Below are 24328 nucleotides of genomic sequence, written 5' to 3' on the forward strand. Positions count from 1 at the left end.
GATCGCAAACATTCCCAAATCCTCTGTGAATAATGCACATGGCCATCGAAACTCTAGTTAATCATCACACCCATATTTGCATATGAAACTGGTCGTTGGTTTCGGTCATTACACGTCACCATTTTACAATGCTGTGATTGCCACTATTCCCCAATCCTCTGTGAATAGTACACATGGCCTTTGAAACTCTGGTTAATTGTCACACCCATATTTGCATATGAAACTGGTCGTTGGTTTCAGTCGTTAGGCACTGTATTGGTTATAAGGGTGGGGATACCTGCAGTCAGTTTAGACTGAAGAGGTCACTTAGTTGAGTGATGAAACGTATCTGTCAATACACTTTGTGTCCAGATGAACTGATTTAACCTTCTTTGATTTTCTTAACTGGATTATTGAGCATGCATCAAGACAATTCTCTAGAATGTCATTGTATGCTGTAGCATTAAGGTTTTCCTTCGCTGGAGCTAAGGGGCCTAGACCAGACCATGAAAAACAGCCGCAGACCATTATTCCTCCTCCACCAAACTTTACAGTTGGCACTATGCATTCCGGCAGGTAGCGTTATCCTGGCATTCACCAAAGGTCCACCAGACTGCCAAGATAGTGAAGCGTGATTCGCCACTCCAGAGAACGTGTTTCCACTGCTCCAGAGTCCAATGGCGGTGTGCTTTACACCACTCCAGCCGACACTTGGCATTGGACATAGTGGTCGTAGGCTTGTATGCGGCTGCTCGGCTATGGAAATCCATTTCATGAAGCTCCCGACAAACAGTTCTTGTGCTGACGTTGCTTCCAGAGTCATTTTGGAACTGAGTGGTGAGTGTTACAACTGAGGACAGACGGTTTTTACACGCTGCACGTTTCAACACCCGGCGGTCCCGTTCTGTGAGCTTGTGTGGTCTGCTGCTCCTTGGCTGGGCTGTCGTTCCCCCGAGACGTTTCCACTTCACAATGACAGCACTTACAGCTGACCAGGGCAGATCTAGCAGGGCAGAAATCTGACAAACTGACTTGCTGGGGAGGTGGCATCCTATGACTTTGCCACGTTGAAAGTCACTGAGCTCTTCAGTCTGACCCATCCTACAGGCAGTGTTTGTCTAGTGAGATTACATGGCTGTGTGCTTGATTTTATGCATCTACCAGCAGTGGATGTGGCCGAAGTAGCCAAATCCACCCATTAGAAGGGGTGTCCACATACTTTTGGCCATACAGCTTACTTGCATATAGGCACTGTTTTGAGCGACTTGTACATGTCCTGATTTCCTGAAGGGGTACTTTCTGGGTAAAAGAATTGATGGTTCGTGTCCTGGCTCCAGTTTGTGTGTGTGTGCCAGTGAGCATGGTTGCGTGTTTTCCAGGGAACCGATGTAGAAGCTTCAACTAGCCGAGAGGTAATGAGAGCTAATGGATTTGGACTGTTTGTCCCATCCCTTTCCATCTCTCTCTTTCTCTCTCTCTCTCACTCTCTATCCCTCTCGCCGTCTCTCTCTTTCGCCCTGTCTCTATCTCGTTCTCTCTCTCTCTCTCTCTCTCTCTCTCTCTCTCTCTCTCTCTCTCTCTCTCTCTCTCTCTCTCTCTCTCTCTCTCTCTCTCTCTCTCTCTCTCTCTCTCTCTCTCTCTCTCTCTCTCATTGTTCTTCCACTCTTTTGCTCCTTCTCTTTCTCACCTGCTTCCCACTTCATTATTTCCATCACTTCACCCGCTGTTCTCGCTCACGTTTTCCGGTTCACCTTATTTGACTTGTGTCAAATGCTTCTCGGCGCACCACTCCTGGCTGGCTTTATGTCTACAGAAGTGACTTTTCTCACTGAGCCTTCATTCATTGCCATCACCCCTCTTTAGTTTGTCTTCCTCTGGTTCTCTCGCTCTCTCTCTGTTTGAACCCTTGTTGTTTGTCTCACAGAATCAGTTAGTTTGTCTGATTTTCCCCAAATGCAAAAGGAAAAGGGGGGGGGGCATAATGCAGTTTTTCTGTGTATTTCAACATTTGACTTCTCCCACAGTAAATGACAGAATTTGGTGCAGCTTGTTAGTCTGTATAAGCAACCTAGCTGGCTTTTTTCTTTTGACCATCGCGAAAGCTGAGAAATCTATAATAAAGACGGCTGCATCTTCTTTACAAGCAAAGATGTAGACATGATTTTTTTTTGTGTGTGAATGAGATTAAAAAAAAACCCAATCAAACGGAGTGTAAACTTTTGTCCGATAAGACTATCATTATGGACGTCAGTCATATTTTCAGGTTTTTCATTCTCATCGCCTCGTGGGGGATGACGTGGCTTGCCTCGTTTCAGATGGCTGACTAACAGGGTAAACATCGGGTGACACTTCTGTACAATTCCACACTCACAAATGCTCAACCAAAGTCTTGTACAAATTGGAGCGTGCAGGTTGGCCTATTCTGTTGCCTACCAACATGGGGGATCGCCAGTTCAAATCCCCGTGTTACCTCCGGGTTGGTCGGCCATCCCTGCAGACACAATTGGCCGTGTCTGCAGATGGGAAGCCGGATGTGGGTGTGTGTCCTGGTCGCTGCACTAGCGCCTCCTGTAGTCGATCGGGGCGCCTGTTCAGGGGGGAGGGGGAACTGGGGGGAATAGTGTGATCCTCCCACGTGCTACGTCCCCCTGGCGAAACTCCTCACTGTCAGGTGAAAAGCAGCAGCTGGCGACTCCACATGTATCAGAGGGGGCATGTGGTAGTCTGCAGCCCTCCCCGGCTTGGTAGAGGAGCAGCAGACGGGACGGCTCGGAAGAGTGGGGTAATTGGACTGGATACAACTGGGGAGAAAATGGGGGGGAAGTTGTGTACAAATCTTCCCGGCAGTGTGGCTTTAAATCACCCAGAAGGAAGTCTTCTCAGTGGCACAGTTGTGCTGCCAACACTGCTTATTATATTGGGGTAATTGGGCAAGCCGGTGTGAGAAGAGGTAGGGAGGCAAATGACTTGTTTTTGATCTCGCCCTTTTGTATTTTGCATCGTGCACGATGTTTGGAAGAGCGGTAAATAACCCATAAAACACACACACGCAGGACTGTTTTCACATTCATGGGAGTCGCCGGTGGGTTTGGCATGCGGGGCGTCCACAAAGCAGGATTCATTTCAATAACATTTCATCTATCTGCCCCTTCCCTCGCGGTGGCTGCCGGGAAGAGCGAGGCGCGGCACCACGTCCGCACAGCAGCCGCACAACCATGCATACGTGCGGCCTTATAGGGACATGACATAGAAAGAGAGGGTTGTAAGGGACACAAAAGTGCTGGAGTATTTACCATTTCTCTGCTGATTTACGGTTACACAAAAACCACCAATATTTTCATTTGGCACATTTATCAGTGTGCAGGAGTTGTGAACTTAAAATTACTTTTGTCAGGACGTCAAAGTACAACAACAAACCCTGCTGTGTGTGTGTGTGTGTCTTGCTTAACACACTTTGACTACACTAAACTTGGTCAGACCACTCCAATTTATGTAAGATATGCTTGACAATTAAGCAGCTCTGTATAAAGGAAAAAATGGCGTCGTGGTTGCCCATTAATGGTTTAAGTTACTTTATTTTATGGGGTTTTTTTTCTGAACAAACTCACAAAGTATAAACAAACTACATGTATTAGAAGTGTAAAAACTGCCCAGAATGAAAGGAATATTCTAGGGAGCAACATGCAGACTGTCTGGGTGTTTTCTTTTGAAGCGTCTCGTCGTATGTAGCGGTGTTGAACGCTGCTCGGGTGGCTCACGACTTCCTCGCTCAGCGCCGGCAGTGCAGACACTGCCAGGTATTGTTGTCGGGCCGCTCTTCGTCTTTCAGTGCAAAGCAGTTTCCTGCTGCAGACATTTCAGCCACTCGTCACTTACTTCTCAAAGCGTGGCTCGCTGCTGTTCTGTGGAACTGCTGCACCAGACGTATCACATCCCCCTGTGCCAAATGCACACACACACACACACACACACACGCGCACACACACACACACACTTTGGAGATGATGTCAGTTTGCGATGCTTGGACGCACCAAACTGGCGTAGTAGATGGAGCAAAGGGGGGTAAAAAGTAATCTTTCTGATCAGATCGGAACTTCCCTTTTCTCTCACACACACGCACGCACGCACGCACGCACGCACACACGCACGCACGCACGCACGCACGCACACACACACACACACACACACACACACACACACACACACACACACATATATATAGCATGGTGGCGCAGTGGTTAGCGTGGTCACCTCACAGCAAGAAGGTCCTGGGTTCGAGCCCCGGGGTAGGCCAACCTTGGTGGGTCGTCCCGGGTCGTCCTCTGTGTGGAGTTTGCATGTCCTCCCCGTGTCTTCATGGGTTTCCTCCTACAGTCCAAATACATGTAGGTCCGGTGAATCGGCGGTGCTAAATTGCCCCTAGGTGTGTGTGTGTGTGTGTGAGTGTGTGTGTGTGTGTGTGTGTGTGTGCGCGCGTGTCTGCCCTGTGGTGGCCTGGCGGCCTGTCCAGGGTGTCTCCCCGCCTGCCGCCCAATGACTGCTGGGATAGGCTCCAGCATGCCCATGACCCTGAGAGCAGGATAAGTGGTTCAGATAATGGATGACTATATATATATGTTTTTTTTTAATTTTATTATTTTTTTCCCCTGAAACCGTCAGTGGTGTTGATAGAAGTTCTCAACTAATGAGGAGCAGAATATTTATATTGGAGGTGCTGCATTCAGAGCACCTCCTCTTGAAATCGTGCTCCAATAGTTATGAACAGGTGGAGAAAATCTATATACACGTTTTATATATGTGTGTGTGTGTGTGTGTGTGTGTGTGTGTGTGTGTGTGTATATATATAATGTGTGCGTGTGTGTGTGTGTGTATCACTTGCTGAATCAGTTGTCTCTCTCTACTCTCCCTCTGCCTTTCGTTCTGCGTGTGTCTGCCGTTGGCCTGCTCTGATTTCTCTGCTCTCTCCTTATTTGTCATCGTTTTAAGTAGCCTAATCAGTTCAGCTGAGTTAAGACAGAGGTAGTCGCATTGCGCATTGAAATGGATTAGTTGGCTGGCGGCGGGCTGGTTTCAGCTCTGCCGGTGTGTGTTACTCTGCTGCTGTTTATTTCATAGGGGACAGCCAGATGGTGTGTGTGAATACATGAGCGCAGAAGAATATTTCACCATTCCCAGCATTAGATATATTGGTCAGATTGCAGCCTTTGGCAAATGGCCCTCGCTTGAGCATTAATTCTCCGGTCATGCGACCCATCAGTGTTGTGTTTACCGCTTCTTTGTTGTTGTTGTTGTTTTACTTTTAAAGCAAGGCCGCCATTCTGATCAGGACTACCTAGGACGGTGTGTGTATGCATGTGCGCACTCGCACGTCTGTGGATGTGCGAGTGTAATTGTGCACTTGTGTCTGCTGAGTCATTTGGCCAGTGGCAGCGAGGTGCAGAGTGTTCCTGTCGATGCCTTTTGCTAAATATGTTAATTGCCTGATGCCCGCCTGTATAAAAAGAAGAACGCCTCCCCGGTGCGCTCACATCAACTTGCACACCTTCGCTTTACTAGCGAGAAGAAACCAATTCCATCTTCTAGGGTCTTTCTCCGGTACATTTATTGAGGCCTGCACACACGGACTCACAAACACCCACACACTCCAATTCCCTCACCTTATTGTTGGTGCAGTGGGTTGTCTAGCCATGTAGCTCGGCTTCACGCGTGAGGTTGATGAGGCGCTGACGGCGTGTTTGTAATTCCGCGTGCACACACACGACGAGGGGCGTCTCAGTCTCGAGTCCCTAGAGAGACGGTAGGCCGCCGTGTTGACGTCGGCGCTTAACCTCTTCTACCCTTCTGTCTCTAGTGATGGAGCCCATGACGGTAACGACGTCGGTGGTGGGGTCGGACGAGTTCGACCGGAACGCCCCACGGATCTGCGGCGTCTGCGGGGACAAAGCCACCGGCTTCCACTTCAACGCCATGACTTGTGAAGGCTGCAAGGGGTTTTTCAGGTTGGTGGATTTTTAAAAAAAAAAATTTTTGTGGGGGGGTGATGGCACGCTTACTTTTTGGTTATACTGTTTAAAAATGTCCCAACCCCTTTGCTGTTCCTGCAGAAGATCTCTCGTTACGGCTGGATCCGAGGAAGTCTTTTTCCCGTGCACGCATGCGTGTGTGCGCTCGTGCATGTGTGTTTGCGTGTGTGCACATGTGTGCACGTGTTGTACAGCGCCGCTCTGTGTGGCGATTAAAACTCCCCTTGCAAAACAAATACCCTTCATTAACAGCATATGTTTTATTATCGCACAGAAAGCTGAGGTTATGCACGCATGTAGGAACGAGGAGGCGTCTGTTTGATAGAAGCAGAGTCCGTCCGCTCCTCTCAGCCGACACAGATAGGCGGCTTTTGCTGTGTATTTGGCCGAAAAACTTGGTGTTTTTTGTTTTGTTTTGTTTTTTTTGGTTGTCGTTCCACCAGCAGCAGTCTGAGAGAGAAACCACTTCCACTGAGCGCAGCAGCAGAATTGGATTTCCCCGAGCAGGGCAGCTTGTGCTTCAAGTTAAAAACCCTCTCGTACACACACGGTTGTGACGCTCTCCGGTGCTCGAACCGTCGTTTTTCTTTTTTCCGGTCGTGTGTGTGCTCCAGCATCCCTGTGGCGTGTTTCACTAGTCGCAGTGTTTCTCAACCCAGTCCTCAAGGAACCCCCTATCCTGCAGATTTTCATTGTAACCCTGCATAGGTAGCCCTGTTTGTACTTACTCGACCAATCATCTCGCAGCACTTGATTATGCAAGGTGTGCAACGTCTGACAAAATTCCTTGCTGATAGGTTGAATAACTACAAACGGGTACCTATTCAAGGTTGCAAAGGAAATATGCAGGATAGGGGGGCCTTGAGGACTGGGTTGGGAAACACTGCGACTAGTGGATTTGAGAAGTTTTAGCAACGTATACGAGAGCACCTCGGCGAAGTATATGAGCGTAACGCGTTTCATTAGTTTTTATGGGTGTTTTAATAGTGCATGTGAGAGGTTTTCACTGGTCCGGCGTGAGAGCGCTGCGACCGTGCAATGTAGGCGTAGCGCGTTTCACCACCGCTTATGAGGCTTTCAGCTTTACATGCGAAAGGGTTTCATGGCATTTAATTGAGGAGGCGTCCCAATGTATGCATGCCAGGGCAAATTGTGTGTGTGCAAAATAAAGTTTGTATTACGCACACGCAGCCCCTCGTGCTGTCGAGTGTCTGTCCATTACTGACGGAGGCCCTGGTGGGGTAGGAGAGGTGGAGCTACCTGTTCATACATCGATGCAGTCTGTGGTTGCTCTGCTGTGTGCTGCCCTGTGCTCTGGTGAGGAGAGCCGCAGCATGAGCATCCGGGTAGCGTGGCAGTCTGTTCCGTTGCCTACCAACACGGAGCTCGCCGGTTCGAATCCCCGTGTTACTTCCGGCTTGGTCAGGCGTCCCTACAGACACAATTGGCCTTGTCTGCGGGTGGGAAGCCAGATGTGGGTATGTGTCCTGATCGCTGCACTATCGCCTCCTCTGGTCGGTCGGGTCGCCTGTTTGGGGGGGGGGACTGGGGGGGAATAGCGTGATGCTACGTCCCCCTGGTGAAACTCCTCACTGTCAGGTGAAAAGAAGCGGCTGGCGACTCCACATGTATCAGAGGAGGCATGTGGTAGTCTGCAGCCCTCCCCGGATCGGCAGAGGGGGTGGAGCAGCGACCGGGACGGCTCAGAAGAGTGGGGTGATTGGCCAGGTACAAGTTGGGAGAAAATCCCCCCCAACCCAAAAAAAAAGAAGAGCTGCAGCACGACTGAATTACGAATGGTTTTTATGCTTCAGAATCAGACGGATTAGGCCTGACGTGACCTTTACACACTTTCTCTCACACTCTCCCCCTCTCTTGCGCTCTCTCTCACTCGCTGTCCTTTACAGTACTTGGAAACCTGAACCTCGGGACTCTGCCTCTGCCTGTCTCTCTCTTTGATCGCCGAGTCAGGTTTATTTGTGCAGCTTTCAGTCACAGGTACAGCTTCTGAGGTCTTTACAAGCCCCTCAGTGAAAACGGGTGGGTTTAGTAGACGACTCTCCCCGACTCTTGCGTCTTTAATGTGATTTGTCTTGTCCTCTGGCCTCCTCTTTTTCACCGCCTTGAGACTCCTAAAGCAGTTTCATTTGTTTTATTGTATGTCACAGTGTATGGGGGGGGGGTAAAATCTTCATACAGCCCCATTTGTCTGCCTGAGTTGCAGTGATACGACTGTCACATTGTGCCGTTAGCTGAACAGCACAGTGAGGCGGCCCATATTGACTGAGTCCCCCCCCCCCCCCCAAAAAAATAAAAGGACTTAGACCTGGTATTGGCTTTGGCAGCAGAGGAAAACATGGGTCGTCAACTGACTCATTATTCTGCTCAGCCATTTTTCATTAAACTGTCAGCACACAGGTATTTAAGACAAGCAGAGGATTTTCTTTGATTCCCCGATTGCAGAACACACACACACACACACACACACACACACACACACACACAAAGAAAGAGAGAGGGCACTGAGCAGTGTGAGCCTTTCGTTAAAAATGTCTGTCTTTTTCACCGGATCCTCTCCCACGCCAGACGATCATGGCACCACATGTTCAGACACTGCTATGACTCGGTCGGCATCGGATCAGCACTCGGTCAGCAGTCCTAACCCCGTTCCCCTGGAATGACCTACATAACACAGCCCAACTCCACTGAGGATGAACGATGTGTCCAAGACTTCTAAAACATGTCTGCAATGTCCCTAAGGTGGCCAGAATCACACAGCATGTGTGGTCTCTCTTGCTCGCTCTCCCTCCCTCTCTGTCTCTCACTCTTCCTCTGTCTCTCTCTCTTCTGCCCCCCCTCTCTCGCTCTTCCTCTGTCTCTCTCTCTCTCTTCTGTCTCCCTCCCTCTCTCTCTCGCTCTCTATATCTCCCTATCTCTCTTCCTGTGTGTCTCTTGCTCTCTTCCTCTGTCCTCTCTCTCTCTCTCTCTCTCTCTCTCTCTCTCTCTCTCTCTCTCTCTCTCTCTCTCTCTCTCTCTCTCTCTCTCTCTCTCTCTCTCTCTCTCTCTCCCTTCTTCTTCCTCTGTCTCTCTCTCTCTCTCTCTGGGTTTTACTCTTTACTATTACTCTGTCTCCTGACTCCATGTAGTTTTGGGGAGTAATCGTCTCGTCTCTTCCCTGTAGACTTCATTTCCAGGATAAGCTGTTGGTCGGGGCCGCTTCGATTAAATGCGTTTGCCTTTGGACATAAACAGCCTCTGCGACGGAGATTTAATAGACTCAGATCAGTCTTCGTCAGTGAATCTCTGCTGTGCTGTATTGTATTTTTGATGCGTGTGTAAAAATGCGTTGGTTGGCTCGAGACAGGCTCCCTGCCTGCCACCCAATGACTGGCTGGGATGGGCTCCAGCGTCCCCGCCACCCTGAGTAAGGATGAGCGGTTTGGATAATGAATGAATGAATGGCTTGAGACGCACAATTCTTTTTTCACTCTTCCCTTTACCGTTCTGTCATGCTGGTGTTGTACAGTAAGTATGAGGCAAAGCTCGCGTATTAATAACAGTCTGCCAATTAATTACCATGGGCTTCATGTCATGAGTTAGAACGGTTAATCCGGTAGTAATTGTTTTCATTTTCTTTCATCCCTCTAGACGCAGTATGAAGCGTAAAGCCACATTCACGTGTCCCTTCAACGGAAGCTGCACCATCACCAAGGACAACCGGCGCCACTGCCAGGCCTGCCGTCTCAAGCGCTGCATCGACATTGGCATGATGAAAGAGTGTGAGTTGACCCCTCTCTCCTCTGTAAATGAAGAAAGTGCCGCACTGAGCCGCTTGCTCAGTTCGCCGTGTCCTTGCGGCGGTGGTCATTTGAATGAGTCTCCTATCGACTGTCCTTCCTGCGTTAACACTTCAGAGGTTTCCAAATGGTTTCGTTCAGAGCGGAGCTGCAGTTCACCGGCGGAGCAGTGGGCCGTGGCGGTGGCCGCTGTCTCCCGAGAGTCAGAAACTCTCCTGGAAGGGTTTTGTCACGTGGAAAAATGTAGAAAAGCCTTGGTGATGTGTCTTACACGTTCCCAGAGGGCACCAAGATGTTTACAAAGCAGAACAGTGATGAGATGGTCCGCGTCTAAATGACTGCCAGTTATATTGATACATAGATAGCGAGAGTCCACCTGCAGATGCTTTGCTGCTGTCAGTCATGCGTCAGTGTGAGTTTTCTGATACGATCCTATTTTAATGATCTGACATCATTATAAATAGTGGCTGATCTGTAGATAGATTTTAATAAACATTCTGCTGTTCGTGTTGACGGCGCAGTGGTTAGCGCAGTCGCCTCACAGCCAGAAGGTCCTGGTTTCGAGCCCCGGGGTAGACCAACCTTGGGGGGTCTTCCCAGGTCGTCCTGTGTGTGGAGTTTGCATGTTCTCCCCGTGTCTGCGTGGGTTTCCTCGGGGTGCTCCGGTTTCCTCCCACAGTCCAAAGACATGTAGGTCAGCTAAATCAGCCATACTAAATTGTCCTTAGGTGCGAATGTGTGTGTCGGCCCTGTGATGGACTGGCGGCCTGTCCAGAGTGTCTCCCCGCCTGCCCCCCATTGACTGGGATAGGCTCCAGCATCCCCGTGACCCCAATTGGGATAAGCGGCTCGGATAATGGATGGATGGCTCTGCTGGCCTCCACATGAGAAGCGACTACTTCTACTCTGTTACTGATTGCCGAAATTACCTGGTCAGCTATTTATTTATTTGGCTATTAGCCGGTAGTATACATTCTCTAATGGCTCGATAATGGCTGGTAAAAATTAAGCATTACAACAGGCCAGGACAAAATTTATTCAACCATTTGAAGCGGGTAGTTTGGAAAGCCGTCCTGTAAAAGTTCCTGCATGCTGAGCGGCTCCAGCGAGAAGTGAAGGGTCGACCATATTGTTGTGTTTTGACACGTAACTGTTGAATACAGCACAACGCTGTTTGAGGAAACCAGACCTGCCAGCCTTGTGTTTGCAAGCCGGCATGTGGACACGGGCTTGCTCTCATTACCATTAGGTGGTATTTGGGCTACCCATTTTATTTTTTATTTTTTTACAAGACAAACTTTGTACAAAAGTGCCTGCTAGTTGTTTGTGGTGGAGAGACGTGTTTGATGTTCATGGCAGGGAATTTACGCTCAGGAATGAATGAAAAACAACGAATTGTGCGTTTCATAACTAAGGAAACAGGTAACATGAACGATGCATTCATACGATGCAGTTCTTATACAGTATTCATTGCCCTGTCCAGAACAGGGCTTAGTGTCGGGCCACACCGACTAACCTACAAGACAATAACAGTTTTGCAACTGGAAAATTATCGCGTTGAAGTTGGATAATTATTAGTCGTCATTAAAAGCCACACAGAAAAAGTGGTGTCATGCCAAAATCGTGAAGAACAACAGCAACAACAACCCCAAGATCATCCTTAGATATCTGTAAAATGTAGCATGTCCAGACTATGGACAGACGAGTCACTGGGAATTCAAACGATCTGCTGCCTTGTCGGAGTCGGCGTCAGTCAGCATGGCTTATTTCCCGAGCAGCGGATTGGTTAATTTGGGACCGTATTCCACGGATTCTCTTCATGTCCAACCCTGCTTGGTAAATATATCATTCTTACTTCATATATACCCTGCCAGTTATTTCTGAGTGTGTGTGTGTTCATGTGTTTATGCATTCTCTTATATCAGTTTAGACAAATGTCAGGAGAGATTACCGTCAGGTTGGCTGGCACTAGCAGCAAACCGAGTTCCTGGTTAAACAGCTTTTAATCTAATATTCATAGATAGCCAGCTGCAGCAGGAGCCAGTAGAATCTGCAGCAGGGTGTAAATTGATATGATTTGCAATGCGGGGACAGACAATAGCAGATATGCATAAAGGCCGTACCATATGGCACTTGAAGACTCGGGTCAGATAGTAAGTAGGAATGGCTGCACATCAACGTAATTGCAGAGAATCTGGCCAACAGCACATTTTGATGCTTTGTGATTCAATCAGTTTTATGAAACCTCTTATTGACTGATGTGGTAAACCAAAACCAGCCAGTGTCTAAACAGAATAAGAAGAAAGCGTTTGGAAATTGAGGTCCGCTTTCAACACTTGGCACGCACATGTCAGGGTGGAAAACTAGCCGGCTGTGATTTAAACAGGGGATCAGTGATTCTGTGAGGGATGAAGCACCAAACCAGGGGTGACGGTCGCCGTGTTAGCATGCGGTCAATAATCTGTTTAAGATTATCGAGCTTCTCATGTTCCACACCAGTGTGCTTCTTCAACCGCAGTGACAATAAACATTTTGAAATCTCGAGTCTTGAAGATGAATGATCGAAATAAATTGATAGTTTAGTTAAATTGTCTAAATGTGTTCGCAATAATGCTGCCTCTTCGGTGATTGAGTTTGCAAGAGTCACTGACTTATGGAATGGAAGGTGTGTTGTGTGTGAGTGTGTGGTGCTGCTGCCAACATTGTGTGTGAGACCTTTTGGAAAATGTGTTTTTGTTCTTTTGCCCGTCCAAATCTTTAGCACTTTAAGCTTCATTTTATTGAGCAGAAGTGTTCTTTCAGTCTCGCTCCAGAAATGTGGCTGTTTATTGTCGCTCAAAAAGAGGAGACAATGTACACTTGTATTGTTGAGGTGCTGGCTAACCAAAGATTAAGAAAAGGAATTCAGGCGTCCGGGTAGCGTAGCGGTCTATTCCGTTGCCTACCAACACGGGGCTCGTCGGTTCGAATCCCCGTGTTACCCCCGGCTTGGTAGGGTGTCCTACAGACACAATTGGCTGTGTCTGTGGTTGGGAAGCCGGATGTGGGTATGTGTCCTGGTCGCTGCACTAGCGCCTCCTCTGCTCGGTCAGGGTGCCTGTTCGGGGGGGGAGGGGGAACTGGGGGGAATAGCGTGATCCAACCACATGCTACGTCCCCCTGGTGAAACTACTCACTGTCAGGTGAAAAGAAGTGGCTGGCGACTCCACGTGTATCGGAGGAAGCATGTGGTAGTCTGCAGCCCTCCCTCGATCGGCGGGGGGGTGGAGCAGCAACCAGGACAGCTTAGAAAATAGGGCAATTGCCCAAGTACAGTGGGGTGGGGGTCACATGCCTGTTTTATCCTGAAGAATACTCTGAAGAAGGCAAGTAGCCTTGCGAAAACGTTGATTAACAAAATAACATTGTCATTATGAGCGTGTAGCTTCTTTTTGGTAATCTGTGTTTACCGCTGCTCACCATGTCGTCTTTTGTCCGTCGTTTCCGGGTCACATGCCAGCAGTTGGACTTAGTGCATGCACAGAACCAGTTCCCTGAAAGTAGTCCAATTAAGGTGTATACAGTAAATCAAATGATCGAGGAAAAACCCAACTCCGTTAATTGCATTACGCTCGTCGATTTAGACCTTAATTTGATGAAAATGGTTCAGGTCAGGCATTTAATCTGATTAAAATCAATTTTTTTTACCCACATATAATTACACCGAGTGACGGGCCCAAAAAGGGCAATCGTCTCATTGGCCAGTCTGTTCAGCATGCCGTTGGGTCCAAATTAACCTTTTCCATGCTCGTTAAAAGGTTCTAAAACTTGATGGTACTGGCTAGATTTGGTCTCCAGTCATGTTTCTCTGCATTAGTGAGCTTGCACACCAAATTTTGCGTTGCTGTATTTGTGCAAACAAAAGCGAAAATGGCATGAATAGCACAAAAATGACAGGAAGGGCTTAACTGGTAATATTGAAACAGTTTGCTAAGCATCCTAATATTTCTTTACCCCTGAATTATGAGAGTTGTGTATTCATCTATTCTTGCAGCTGGTACAGCAAAGGGAAGTTGCCATTTTTAAAGTGAGCACATGTAACTTACAGGGGACTCTATCTCCTCTTTGGCCTTCATCCGTGGGTGTCGTTTCATAGTTTGTTCCTGCTGGGACATTAATGTGATGTTTGGGAAGGATCATACGGCAACAGTCAGTTTGTCCTCAATCTTGACCAGATCTCGAGGAGCGGGAGAAGCTTTTTCACCAGCCGTACTGGAGGTGTTTGGTTATTGTGTCTTCAGCACAAGAGTTTGACTTTTTTTTTTTTTTTTTTTTGGAGCTCCCGATGTCTGTAACAAACCAGATTTGTGGCTCCACATCGCCGTGTTGCACAGACTACTGATTTGCATTGCATCAGAGTTTGCGGTCACATTCATTGTGAATATAGTAGTTTTGGACAATGACTAATGGCATGAGAGAAACCAGAAAGGGATTATAGGAAAATAACTTCACTTATGCTTTGGCGTGGAGTGCGAAAGCTGCTGCGTTATTTGATGAAGAGATTTTGTGATAAAGGATGTTTGATATTTGTGCTTATCAATCTCAGTTATATCCACCTTCCAATTATGGTTAATAATGTGTGCTATTTTTTTTCCTTCAGTAACATGATTGATGATAATGAGTGATTGTTATGGTGTTGCATAATCCTCATATTTTTCCAAATGAGCTAAAGTATTGTGTTTTTGTCACAGAACTTTAAAATGTTGACATGTTCAAAGGTCAGTTATAACATAAGAAGAAGCATTTTTCACTTGATAGGTCCTGCCAATGATGTGTGGCCAGGGTAGGCAGTGCCTACCTACCCTGTGGTCATTTAATCAAAATAACCATACAACAAATTCATGACAACATATCAAAATCTCACTCTGGTTGCAAGAAAGCTGTTATAACGTATTTTCAATGATATGTTTGTGCCCTTGTCTTTTTTAAGTTCTTAGGCCTACTTTTTCAATGGGAAGGGTAGGCTCTGCTTTTTTCAGAATTGCCTTTAACATTGTGCATTTCGGAGTTTGCGCATGCATAGCTTAAGGCGAAATCAACAGAGGAGGGAAGGAACGGCTTATTTATTTATTTATTTTTATTTGTATCACTTTCCTAGCTGTGTAGCTAGGAGTAGTGGGCAGCCGCCATGCAGCGCCTGGGGACCAACCTCAGTTCGCCTTGCCATGCCTTGGCCAGGGGCACAGACAGGAGTGCTAACCCTAACATGCATGTCTTTTTGCTGGTGGGGGAAACTGGAGCACCCGGAGAAAAACCACCGCAGACACAGGGAGAACATGCAAACTCCACACAGAAAGGACCTGGGATGACCCCCCCCTAAGGTTGGAGAACCCCGGATTCAAACCCAGGACCTTCTTGCTGTGAGGTGACCGCGCTAACCACTGCGGCGGCACGGTGGCACTATTGGCGGCACAGTGGCGGGAGTGCGAGCCAGTCAGAGCCATCAAGGTGCTAAATTGCTACAGTTTCATAGATATTTGCTGTCAATAAAGCAAGCTAGCTCATTTGAATTTGAGCAGCTCAGCTACTTTTCAGAGTGAAATCAGTAATGTCGACAATCGAACGTCTTCAGGGTTTTAATAAACCGGATTACCAGTGAAAATTACTTGTCATCAAGCAAGGCAGGCCTACACCAGCTCTACCTGACCTCCACCAGTGTAAAGGGCAGAAAATCATGCAATCATTCCAGCCAGAGTGGTACATAAGGAAAAAGTGGCTATGCGGCTGCGGTGCCGATGCTACCACCAGCAGGCTGTACTGCTTCCTTTGTTTGCTGTTTTCCAGAGAGCAGCACAATGTATGGGTAGGTGCTGGCTACTGTGACCTGAACAACCTGCCTGCAGCGCTAGTCAAACACTCCAGTTCACACATTCAACATCAAATAGCATTGAAAACCTTTGGAAACTGCCCTCCCATCAACCTAGCTTTAAACGAGGCTAACAAACAGCAAGTTTCTGCCCACAATGCGAAGGTGAGGGAAAATCGGGAGATTCTGAAGAACTTGATACGTGCGACTTGCTACTGAGGGAAAGGGGAATTAGCCTTCTGGGGAAACAAGGAAAACACCGGCTCATCCAACCGCAGAAACTATGTGGCGCTCTTTAACCTCGTTGCGGAGAAAGACGAGCGGTTGGTGACGCATCTTGAAGTCTCTTCAGTGTTTTCCGGAACACCGAGCCGTATTCAAAACAACCTTATCATGGCAGTAAGTGACACTCTTCGATAGAACATTCAAGATGAGGTAAACGTAGCCCCTTTCGTGTACGCACAAACGAGAAAGAAGTACTTCATATATACTTTGCCAGTATTTTGTTTAAGTTTTCATGTAGTTCAGCCAGGGGGGCACGATGTTCTAGAAATCTGTGGCAGTCGGGAGAATGAAGGATCAGGTTGTTATGAAACGTTAGAGAGCACAAAAGGCTGTAATTTGGATTTGTGAATGCCCACCGCCTACCCAGCCACTGACCTCACCGCACGTCCCTGGGTCCCGCTCAAGAGTTCTTTTTGTTCATCATCCATTTGTGGGCCAGAAAATACCCCTTCGCGGTAATACAAAATGTCCTGCCACTGATCCGTCAGCTGGTATTAAATACGGCAGTGCGGACAGCCATTAGAGTTTTATAAGTGCTGCCGTTTGTACTGACTTGAGGTTTTTTTTATTTATTTTATATTGTTATAGTTCCCTGGAATTAAACGGGTGAACAGGATGTCACCCCATACGCTAACACAAGCAGTGACCTGCACCCGACTGAAGTTATTTGAACATTAAGAGGAACTGTTGTGCTGTCAGAAATTGCCATGTTGATGGGACATCGGCCCGTTTTTTGTTTTGTTTTTCTCAACATGTCGCTGGTTATTGGCACCATTAACGTACCAGTGCATCGGTGGAGGCAACACTGAGGGCACGGACAGGACGCAGAAGCGGGGCAGGATAAGCTAACTGCTAGCCCATGCGGACCGGCAGTTCCGACAGTCATCCTGGCTGGCGTTCGTTCTCCTGAACAGTGATTTATTTATTTATTTTTGTATTTTATTTTAGATAAAGTGTTTCTGATTAGGAGTAGAAGTGCTTTGCTAGATGTAGGTTTTTAGATAAACCTACACTGATCCGGCAGATAGGTCACCACCAGCTTGTTGTAGGAAAAGAGGGTGTTGTTAGACTACAGGGGAAGACAGAGCGGAAGGAAGTAAGGAAGATGGAAGGGTTAAAGGGCCATTCAGTAATGGCTCCCTTTCTCCATAGCCACACAATACTCTGGCCCAGATTTTGTTCACTGTAGCTGTGTTGTGTTGTGTTGTGTGTGTGTGTGTGTGTGTGTGTGTGTGTGTGTGTGTGTGTGTGTGTGTGTGTGTGTGTGTGTGTGTGTGTGTGTGTGTGTCAGAGAGGAAAAGAAATGAGACATGCAGGGCAGGGGTCAGACTGTTGGTAGCCACCATGTTGACCACAAATGGTCACAAGCTTTTATCAGCCCTAGTGTGCTGCTGTACATGACTGTGTGTGTGTGTGTGTGTGTGTGTGAGTGTGTGTGTGTGTGTGTGTGGGTTATTCACAGCAGTGTAAAATGGTGTCTTTGTCTCCTCTAACAGTGTAATATACGCCTGCAGGCCACAGGGTTATGGATAGAGGAAGGCCACCATACTGTTGTCTTTTGTGTGTCATTTGAACCAAGTTATGTCATATGGCCTGTGTGTGTGTGTGCATCTTCTTTGTTTGTGTGGTCATGAGTGTGTCTGTAATGGCTTCTGTGTACATTCCTGCGCCGTGTGTTTCTTTTTTGGGGGTATTTTTTCCTCCCCAATTGTACTTGGCCAATTGCCCCACCCTTCTGAGCCATCCCGGTCACTGCTCTGCCCCCTCTGCTGACCCGGGGAGGGCTGCAGACTACCACATGCCTCCTCCGATCCACGTGGAGTCGCCAGCTGCGTCTTTTCACCCCACAGTGAGGAGTTTCGCCAGGGGGACGTAGCACGTGGGAGGATCACGCTATCCCCCCCCCAGTTCCCCCTCCTCCCTGAACAGGCGTCCTGACTGACCAGGGGAGGCGCTAGTGCAGCGACCAGGACACATACCCACATCTGGTTTCCCACCCGCAAACCGGGCCAATTGTGTCTGTAGGGACGCCTGACCAAGCCGTAGGTAACATGGGGATTCGAACCGTCGATCCCCGTGTTGGCAGGCAACAGAATAGACCGCCACGCCACCCGGATGCCCCGCCTGTGTTTAAGTGAGTTTCTCTACTGTTCAGTGATGGTGTGTCGTTCCGACTGTCTTGTGTGTGTCTGTATTTAAAGTGGCAAACTGTATTTTTGCTGTGTGTGTGTGTGTGTGTGTGTGTGTGTGTGTGTACATTCTTTATATGATCATGACAGCATCGCCAGTGTGCCGTGAAAATATAATCGCCATGGCGAGGATGAGGGTGTGGCACCGAGCTCGGCCTGCGATTGGTGGAGTGTCGATTGCCGCGCAGCCAATCAGAGAGCATGTGTTTTTAATGCGTTTTATTTATTTATTTTTGTGTGTGCAGTTGGCACACAGCGCGCACACACTGCTAACAGCAGGTCTATAATCAGAGAACACTGTTTTATGTGTTTATCCCAGTTTTGTGTTTGTGTGTCTGTGTGTGTGGTTGCCCTTTTGGAACTTGCCTTTGGTTATGAAGTTGCTCACTGACTTTCCACTGACTGGGAAAATAAACACACACACACACACACACACACACACATACACACACACACACACACACACAGACACACACACACGGTGTTTTGTACATATCTCTGTGGTTCTTCATTGAAATTTTCCGAAACATTGCATCCTCCTGGTGCCTCGCCGTGAGCCTTTGGAGGAGAGGCGACGTGGGATTTATGCAGTAGGTTCGAGCGCTGGTGAAACGGCACGTCTGGCGTGTGAGGGTGCCGATGTGTCGGTGGTGCCTCCAGCCTCGCTGTGAGCCACCGTTGTCATCACAGTGGGGCTCGGCAATGAGCTCTTCCTGCTTTTGTAATTGGTTGTTAAATGTATCCTGATTTTTTTCTTCATTGTGTGTGTGTGTGTGTGTGTGTGTGTGTGTGTGTGTGTGTGTGTGTGTGTGTGTGTGTGAATTGTCTGTGCTACTTTTGCTTTTGCTAATCTCTACAAACTTTCATATCAGGAGTGTGTGTGTGTGTGTGTGTGTGTGTGTGTGTGTGTGTGTGTGTGTGTGTGTGTGTGTTTGCATATGTGTTTGCGTGTGTGTGTGTGTGTGTGTGTGTGTTGGATGGGGTTATTTTGTGAGTTTGTAATTTTCTGTGCTACTTTTGTTTTTGGTAATCTCCACAAACTTTCACATGAGTGTGTGTGTGTGTGTGTGCGTGTGTGTGTGTGTGTGTGTGTGTGTGTGTGTGTGTGTGTGCTTGCTAGCCCACAGTTGATCTGGCTGTGTGGGCTTTGCCAGCGCTGTGTGGAGTAAACACTCCCCACGCTGCCCTTGTTTGACAGAGGTTACCCAGAGAGATGCCAGGAATAGCCTCTTTGAGTTTGTGTACAGGATTGTGTGTGTGTGTGTGTGTGTGTGTGTGTGTGTGTGTGGGTATTTGAGTGTTTGTAACAGGATTACCAACTCCGGGATCGACTCTGATCTCAAACGGCTGAGCTTCTAAATGAGTCGCCCTCTCCCCTGTTGTCAAAGAGTTGCCGGTGGCGCTGCTCCACATCTTGTGCCTCTCGTATTCCTGTTCTCCTGTCTCCCCCACTCTGCCTCCCCCACTCTGTCTCCCTCTCTCTCCGCCAATTCATATCTCTCTCATTCATATTTCCTTGCCTTACCCTCCTCTCGTATGGCACTTGAATGTCTACCACTTCCAGTGTCTCTCTCTCTCTCTCTCTCTCTCTCTCTCTCTCTCTCTCTCTCTCTCTCTCTCTCTCTCTCTCTCTCTCTCTCTCTCTCTCTCTCTCTTTCTCTCTCTCTCTCTCTCGCTCCATCTGTCTCTTTCACGGCTTGTTTCGGTTTCTCTCTTGTGTCTTCCATCGCCTCCTGCTCTCGTCTCCCCCGCCAGCTACACCAAAACAAAAACAATTCCCTCTCTGCTGCTGCAGCTTCGCTCCGTTTCTCCCCCTCTCTGCCGTGTCGTCATGGACAGACCGCGGGTCGGCAGAGGACCGGTGGGAAGAAAGGGGTGGGGGAAGACTACAGGGGTTAAAGTGAATTTTATACCCATCAAAATGAAAAGGAAAAGCCGCCCACTAAATTTGGCACATTGTAAACTGGCCTGAGTCGGGGCATTCTTCAGACAAAGCCCTCTGTCTTCACGGGAGTAATCCCTGACTGGGAGCGGAGGACCAGCCCGTCTCAGACGGAGATGGCTTACCAGAAGCCTGTCAGTCTTCTGGCTAATGAGTAAGCCTGCTGTGCATCTGCGGCCTCCATAAACAAGGATCCTCTCTTGTCCTCAGCTGCCCTCGGCCAACCTGGCTTTCTCGTTCTCTATCTCTCCCCCCCCCCCCCCCGTCTGTTGTAGTTACAGTTGTTGGCCGCGCTCATTTATTTAAACTGCTCGCTCTTGTCTCTCATTTTGTGTCTTTCGTGGTCTCCTTCTGCATGCCGCCAGTGTCGCCGCCGGTGTTGTCATCTCAATGCATTCGAGGGGCACCGCGCTCCCTTTTGCTTTCCCTTTTTCTTTCGCTCTCTTTCTCTCTCCCTTGTGACCATGGCATCGCGTGGCAACACATCGCCATGTCCAACCACTCCTTTTCGCAAACAGCAATGTTTATTTTATTTTCTATTTATTTATTTATTTATTTATTTTTGTAAACTTGCCGAGCGCTGCCAAGTCCTGCGGTTTGGTTTGGCCCTTTATTAAAAGTGCTGGTGCTTCGCCGGTCCGTGCTGTGGGGCGACCGAGATGTTGCTTTGATGGTCCGTAGCCATAAAGGAAGAAAAAAAAAGGTTGTTGCTTTTGTGGCCTCTGCCTTAATGATGCTGTCCAGTGCTAGAACTTGGCTGGGGTCTGCCCAGTTCACTCATGTCCCGGCATGAGAATAGCTGCTTTGACTGCCGGTGTCCAAACGCTGCCTATTCACGGCGGAGCCAGGGACGGGAGGATACTCTCCTGGCAGGGGCCGTGGAACACAGCTAAAGCCTAATTAATGATGGTGGGCTCAAAGAGATGAAAGCCCAGCAAACTCTTTGGCCGGCTAATGATTTACACTTATTGAATTGTTTTTTTTTTTTTTTTAGCCCGGGTAGCTTGTGTTACTGTTGCTGCCGCTGCCATCTGCACCAGGCTGTTATGTAAGAACACTTCTGGGGCGGCAACCCTGGGTACAATCACTGAAAATAGACTTAAAAATGGAGGCTTGTTTATTATTATCAGCATTGCAGCCATTATAATACAGCCACAATAGACACACTGCTGCATGGCATAATTAGTAGGGGTTGGCGACATGGCCCTACAATAATATCAGGATATTTCAGGGTATGTCTGCGATCATGATAATATTTATGATATGACAAAATGTGGAAAAATATTTTGTTATTAATTTCAAGAACTTACAGTTGCAACAAAATAAGTGTTAGTTTTTTGATTTTTTGATTTTTACCCCCTTTGGCGGGGGGGGGGGGGGGGTTGGCCGGATACCCCATGTGTACCCGGCCAATTAGCCCACTCTTCAGAGCCGTCCCGGTCACTGCTCTGCAGCCCCTCTGCTGATCCGGGGGGGGGGGCTGCAGACTACCACATGCCTCCTGTAATAGATGTGGAGTCACCAGCCTCTTCTTTTCACCTGACAGTGAGGAGTTTCACCAGGAGGATGTAGCGCGTGGGAGGATCACGCTATTCCCCCCAGTCCCCCCCGCCGAACGGTCGGGTTCGGTAATTTCTTTCCAACGTCTGCTTTTTCTGTCATGCGGAGTACAACTTGCCAGCAGTTCTGCGATGCTGCGCTGAGCGGATGTAGTTTGTCTGCTTGGTTTAGGACTCCCATCAGCTGTTGAGATCCCCTCCTTCTCCATCGGCTACTTCTACTTGAGGTGGTGAAATAAGTTTGTCATATTGGTCCCTTTTGTTGTTAGTCTTTGTGCACTTCTAATATATGACCGTTTTTTGTTTTTGTACTTCTGATCTTTTTAACCAAACCACTTCCACACTACTGAAGTCACTCACTCCCTTTTTTGGACCTAACTCCTCTACCGCGGAGCCGGTCGTGATGTTACTCTTGCTTTCAGCCAAGCTGCTTGTTGTTGTGCGTAACGGTATGACATCATTAACATCATCCATCCATTATATGAACCGCTTATCCTGCTCTCAGGGTCGTGGGGATGCTGGAGCCTATTCCCAGCAGTCATTGGAACAGGCTGCCAGGTCATCACAGGGCACACACACACACACACACACACACACACACACACACACACACACACACACACACACACACACACACACACACACACACACACATTCATACCTAGGGACAATTTAGTATGGCCGATTCACCTGACGTGTCTGGAGGAAATCCACTCCGACACAGAGAGAACATGCAAACTTCACACAGAAGACGACCCGGGATTACCCACCAAGATTAGACTACCCCGGGGCTCGAACACAGGACCTTCTTGCTGTGAGGCGACCGCGCTAACCACTGCGCCACCGTGACACTCATTAACATCAACAGGTCGGAATATCATCAGTCTCACGATTGGAATTGTTTCTTTTATCATATTAAGAACTATTCCAGTATTGTCGTGAACGATATGATATGGCAACCCCCAAATGATTAGGTCTGTCTGTCCTGCTGATCTTATTTCAACTGTCTGTATTTCACCCACCATCTTACTATCTGTTAAGTTTCTTGGCTGTCTCCGTCTGTTTGTCTGGCAGGCTCATTGTCTATCTGCATGTGTTTGGCGTTTTGGCTCTGTATCTCTCTCTTTGGCTGTCAGTTTGTTTTTTGGCTGGCTGTCTTGTTTGGCTTGCTGTCCATCAACCAGTCTAGCGGGGCTGTAGATTGCCTGCCGGGTAATCAATCACCGTGTCAGAGGATAAAAGATATTTGGGCTAAGGCATACAGGAGTCAACACGGTGTTGTAGTATCATATTCTGCCACTGACATTGGCCCAGTTGGTCAAATTGTGGTGCTGAAAACTAATCAGAGGCCTTGATTTGTCTTACTTTACAAGTAATATGTGTCCATTGGCCTAGCCAAGCCAGTAAGGCAAAGGCCTCTTTCCCTCACATTTGCCTCCTTCTTCTTCTGTTCTTTTCCCATCGCTTTCTACTACTATTACTACTTTTTGCTGCTCCCGTTAGGGGTCTTCACAACGGCTCATCAATTTCCATCTCTTCCTGTCCTCTACATCTTCCTCTGTCACACCAGCCACCTGCATGTCCTCCCTCACCACATCGATAAATCTCCTCTTTTCTTCTTCCCTGGCAGCTCCATATTCAGCATCCTTCTCCCAGTGTACCCAGCATCTCTCCTCCACACATCCAAACCATCTCAATCTCGTCTCTCTTGCTTTGTCTCCAGACCATCCAACCTGAGCTGTCCCTCTAATATACTCATTCCTAATGCTGTTCTTCTTCATCACTCCCAATGAAAATCTTAGCATCTTCAACTCTGCCACCTCCAGCTCCTCCTCCTGTCTTTTCATCAGTGCCACCATCTCCAAACCATACAGCATAGCTGGTCTCACTACCATCTTGTAGACCTTCCCTTTCACTCTTCCTGGTACCCTTCTGTCGCAAATCACTCCACCCTGCCTGCACTCTCTTCTTCACCTCTCATCCGCACTCTGTTATTTTGAACAGCTGACCCCAAGTATTTAAACTCATATGCCTTCATCACCTCTACTCCTTGCATTCTCACCCTTCCGCTGTTCTCCCTTATTCACGCATAGGTATTCCGTCTTGCTCCTACTGACTTTCATTCCTCTTCTCTCCAGTGCATACCTCCCCCTATCCAGGGTCTCCTCAACCTACACCCTACTCTCGCTACAGATCACAGTGTCATCTGCAAACATCATAGTCCATGGACACTCCTGCCTGATCTCGTCCATCAACCTGTCCATCACCATTGCAAACAAGAAAGGACTCAGAGCCTTGATGTAATCCCACCTCCCCCTGAACCCAACTGTCATTCCAACTGCACACCTCACCACTGTCATACCACCCTCTTACATATCCTGCACCACTCCACATACCTCTCTGCCACTCCCGACTTCCTCATACAATATCACACCTCCTCTCTTGGCACCCTGTCATATGCTTTCTCTAACTCCACAAAGACACAATTTAACTCCTTCTGACCTTCTCTATACTTCTCCATCAGCATTCTCAAGCAAATGTCACAATTATGGTGTTCTTTCGTCGCATGAAACTATACTGCCACTCACTAATTGTCACCTCTCCTCTTAACCTATTTTTCACCACACTTACCCATATCTTCATGCTGTGGCTGGTCAACTTTATACCTCAGTAGTTACTACAGTTCTGCATATCACCATTATTCTTGAA

At 48.0% G+C, this 24328-nt stretch overlaps 1 protein-coding gene across 4 annotated transcripts in view; it reads left to right on the forward strand.

Moving 5' to 3' along the window:
* The window catches only part of LOC130106584 (vitamin D3 receptor A), a 113143-nt gene that overhangs the window by 64235 nt on the left and 24580 nt on the right, over window positions 1–24328 (forward strand). For all 4 annotated transcript variants that reach the window (XR_008809743.1, XM_056272740.1, XM_056272738.1 and 1 more), the window contains 2 exons: window positions 5831–5978; window positions 9651–9781. Coding sequence is in view for 3 of the 4 variants with exons in the window: in XM_056272738.1 (XP_056128713.1) it covers window positions 5831–5978; window positions 9651–9781 (279 nt within the window). In the remaining variant the exon portion in view is untranslated. The remainder of the gene's footprint in view (window positions 1–5830; window positions 5979–9650; window positions 9782–24328) is intronic.

This window comes from Lampris incognitus, chromosome 2 (assembly GCF_029633865.1).
Source record: "Lampris incognitus isolate fLamInc1 chromosome 2, fLamInc1.hap2, whole genome shotgun sequence".
In the NCBI taxonomy this organism is placed as follows: domain Eukaryota; kingdom Metazoa; phylum Chordata; class Actinopteri; order Lampriformes; family Lampridae; genus Lampris; species Lampris incognitus.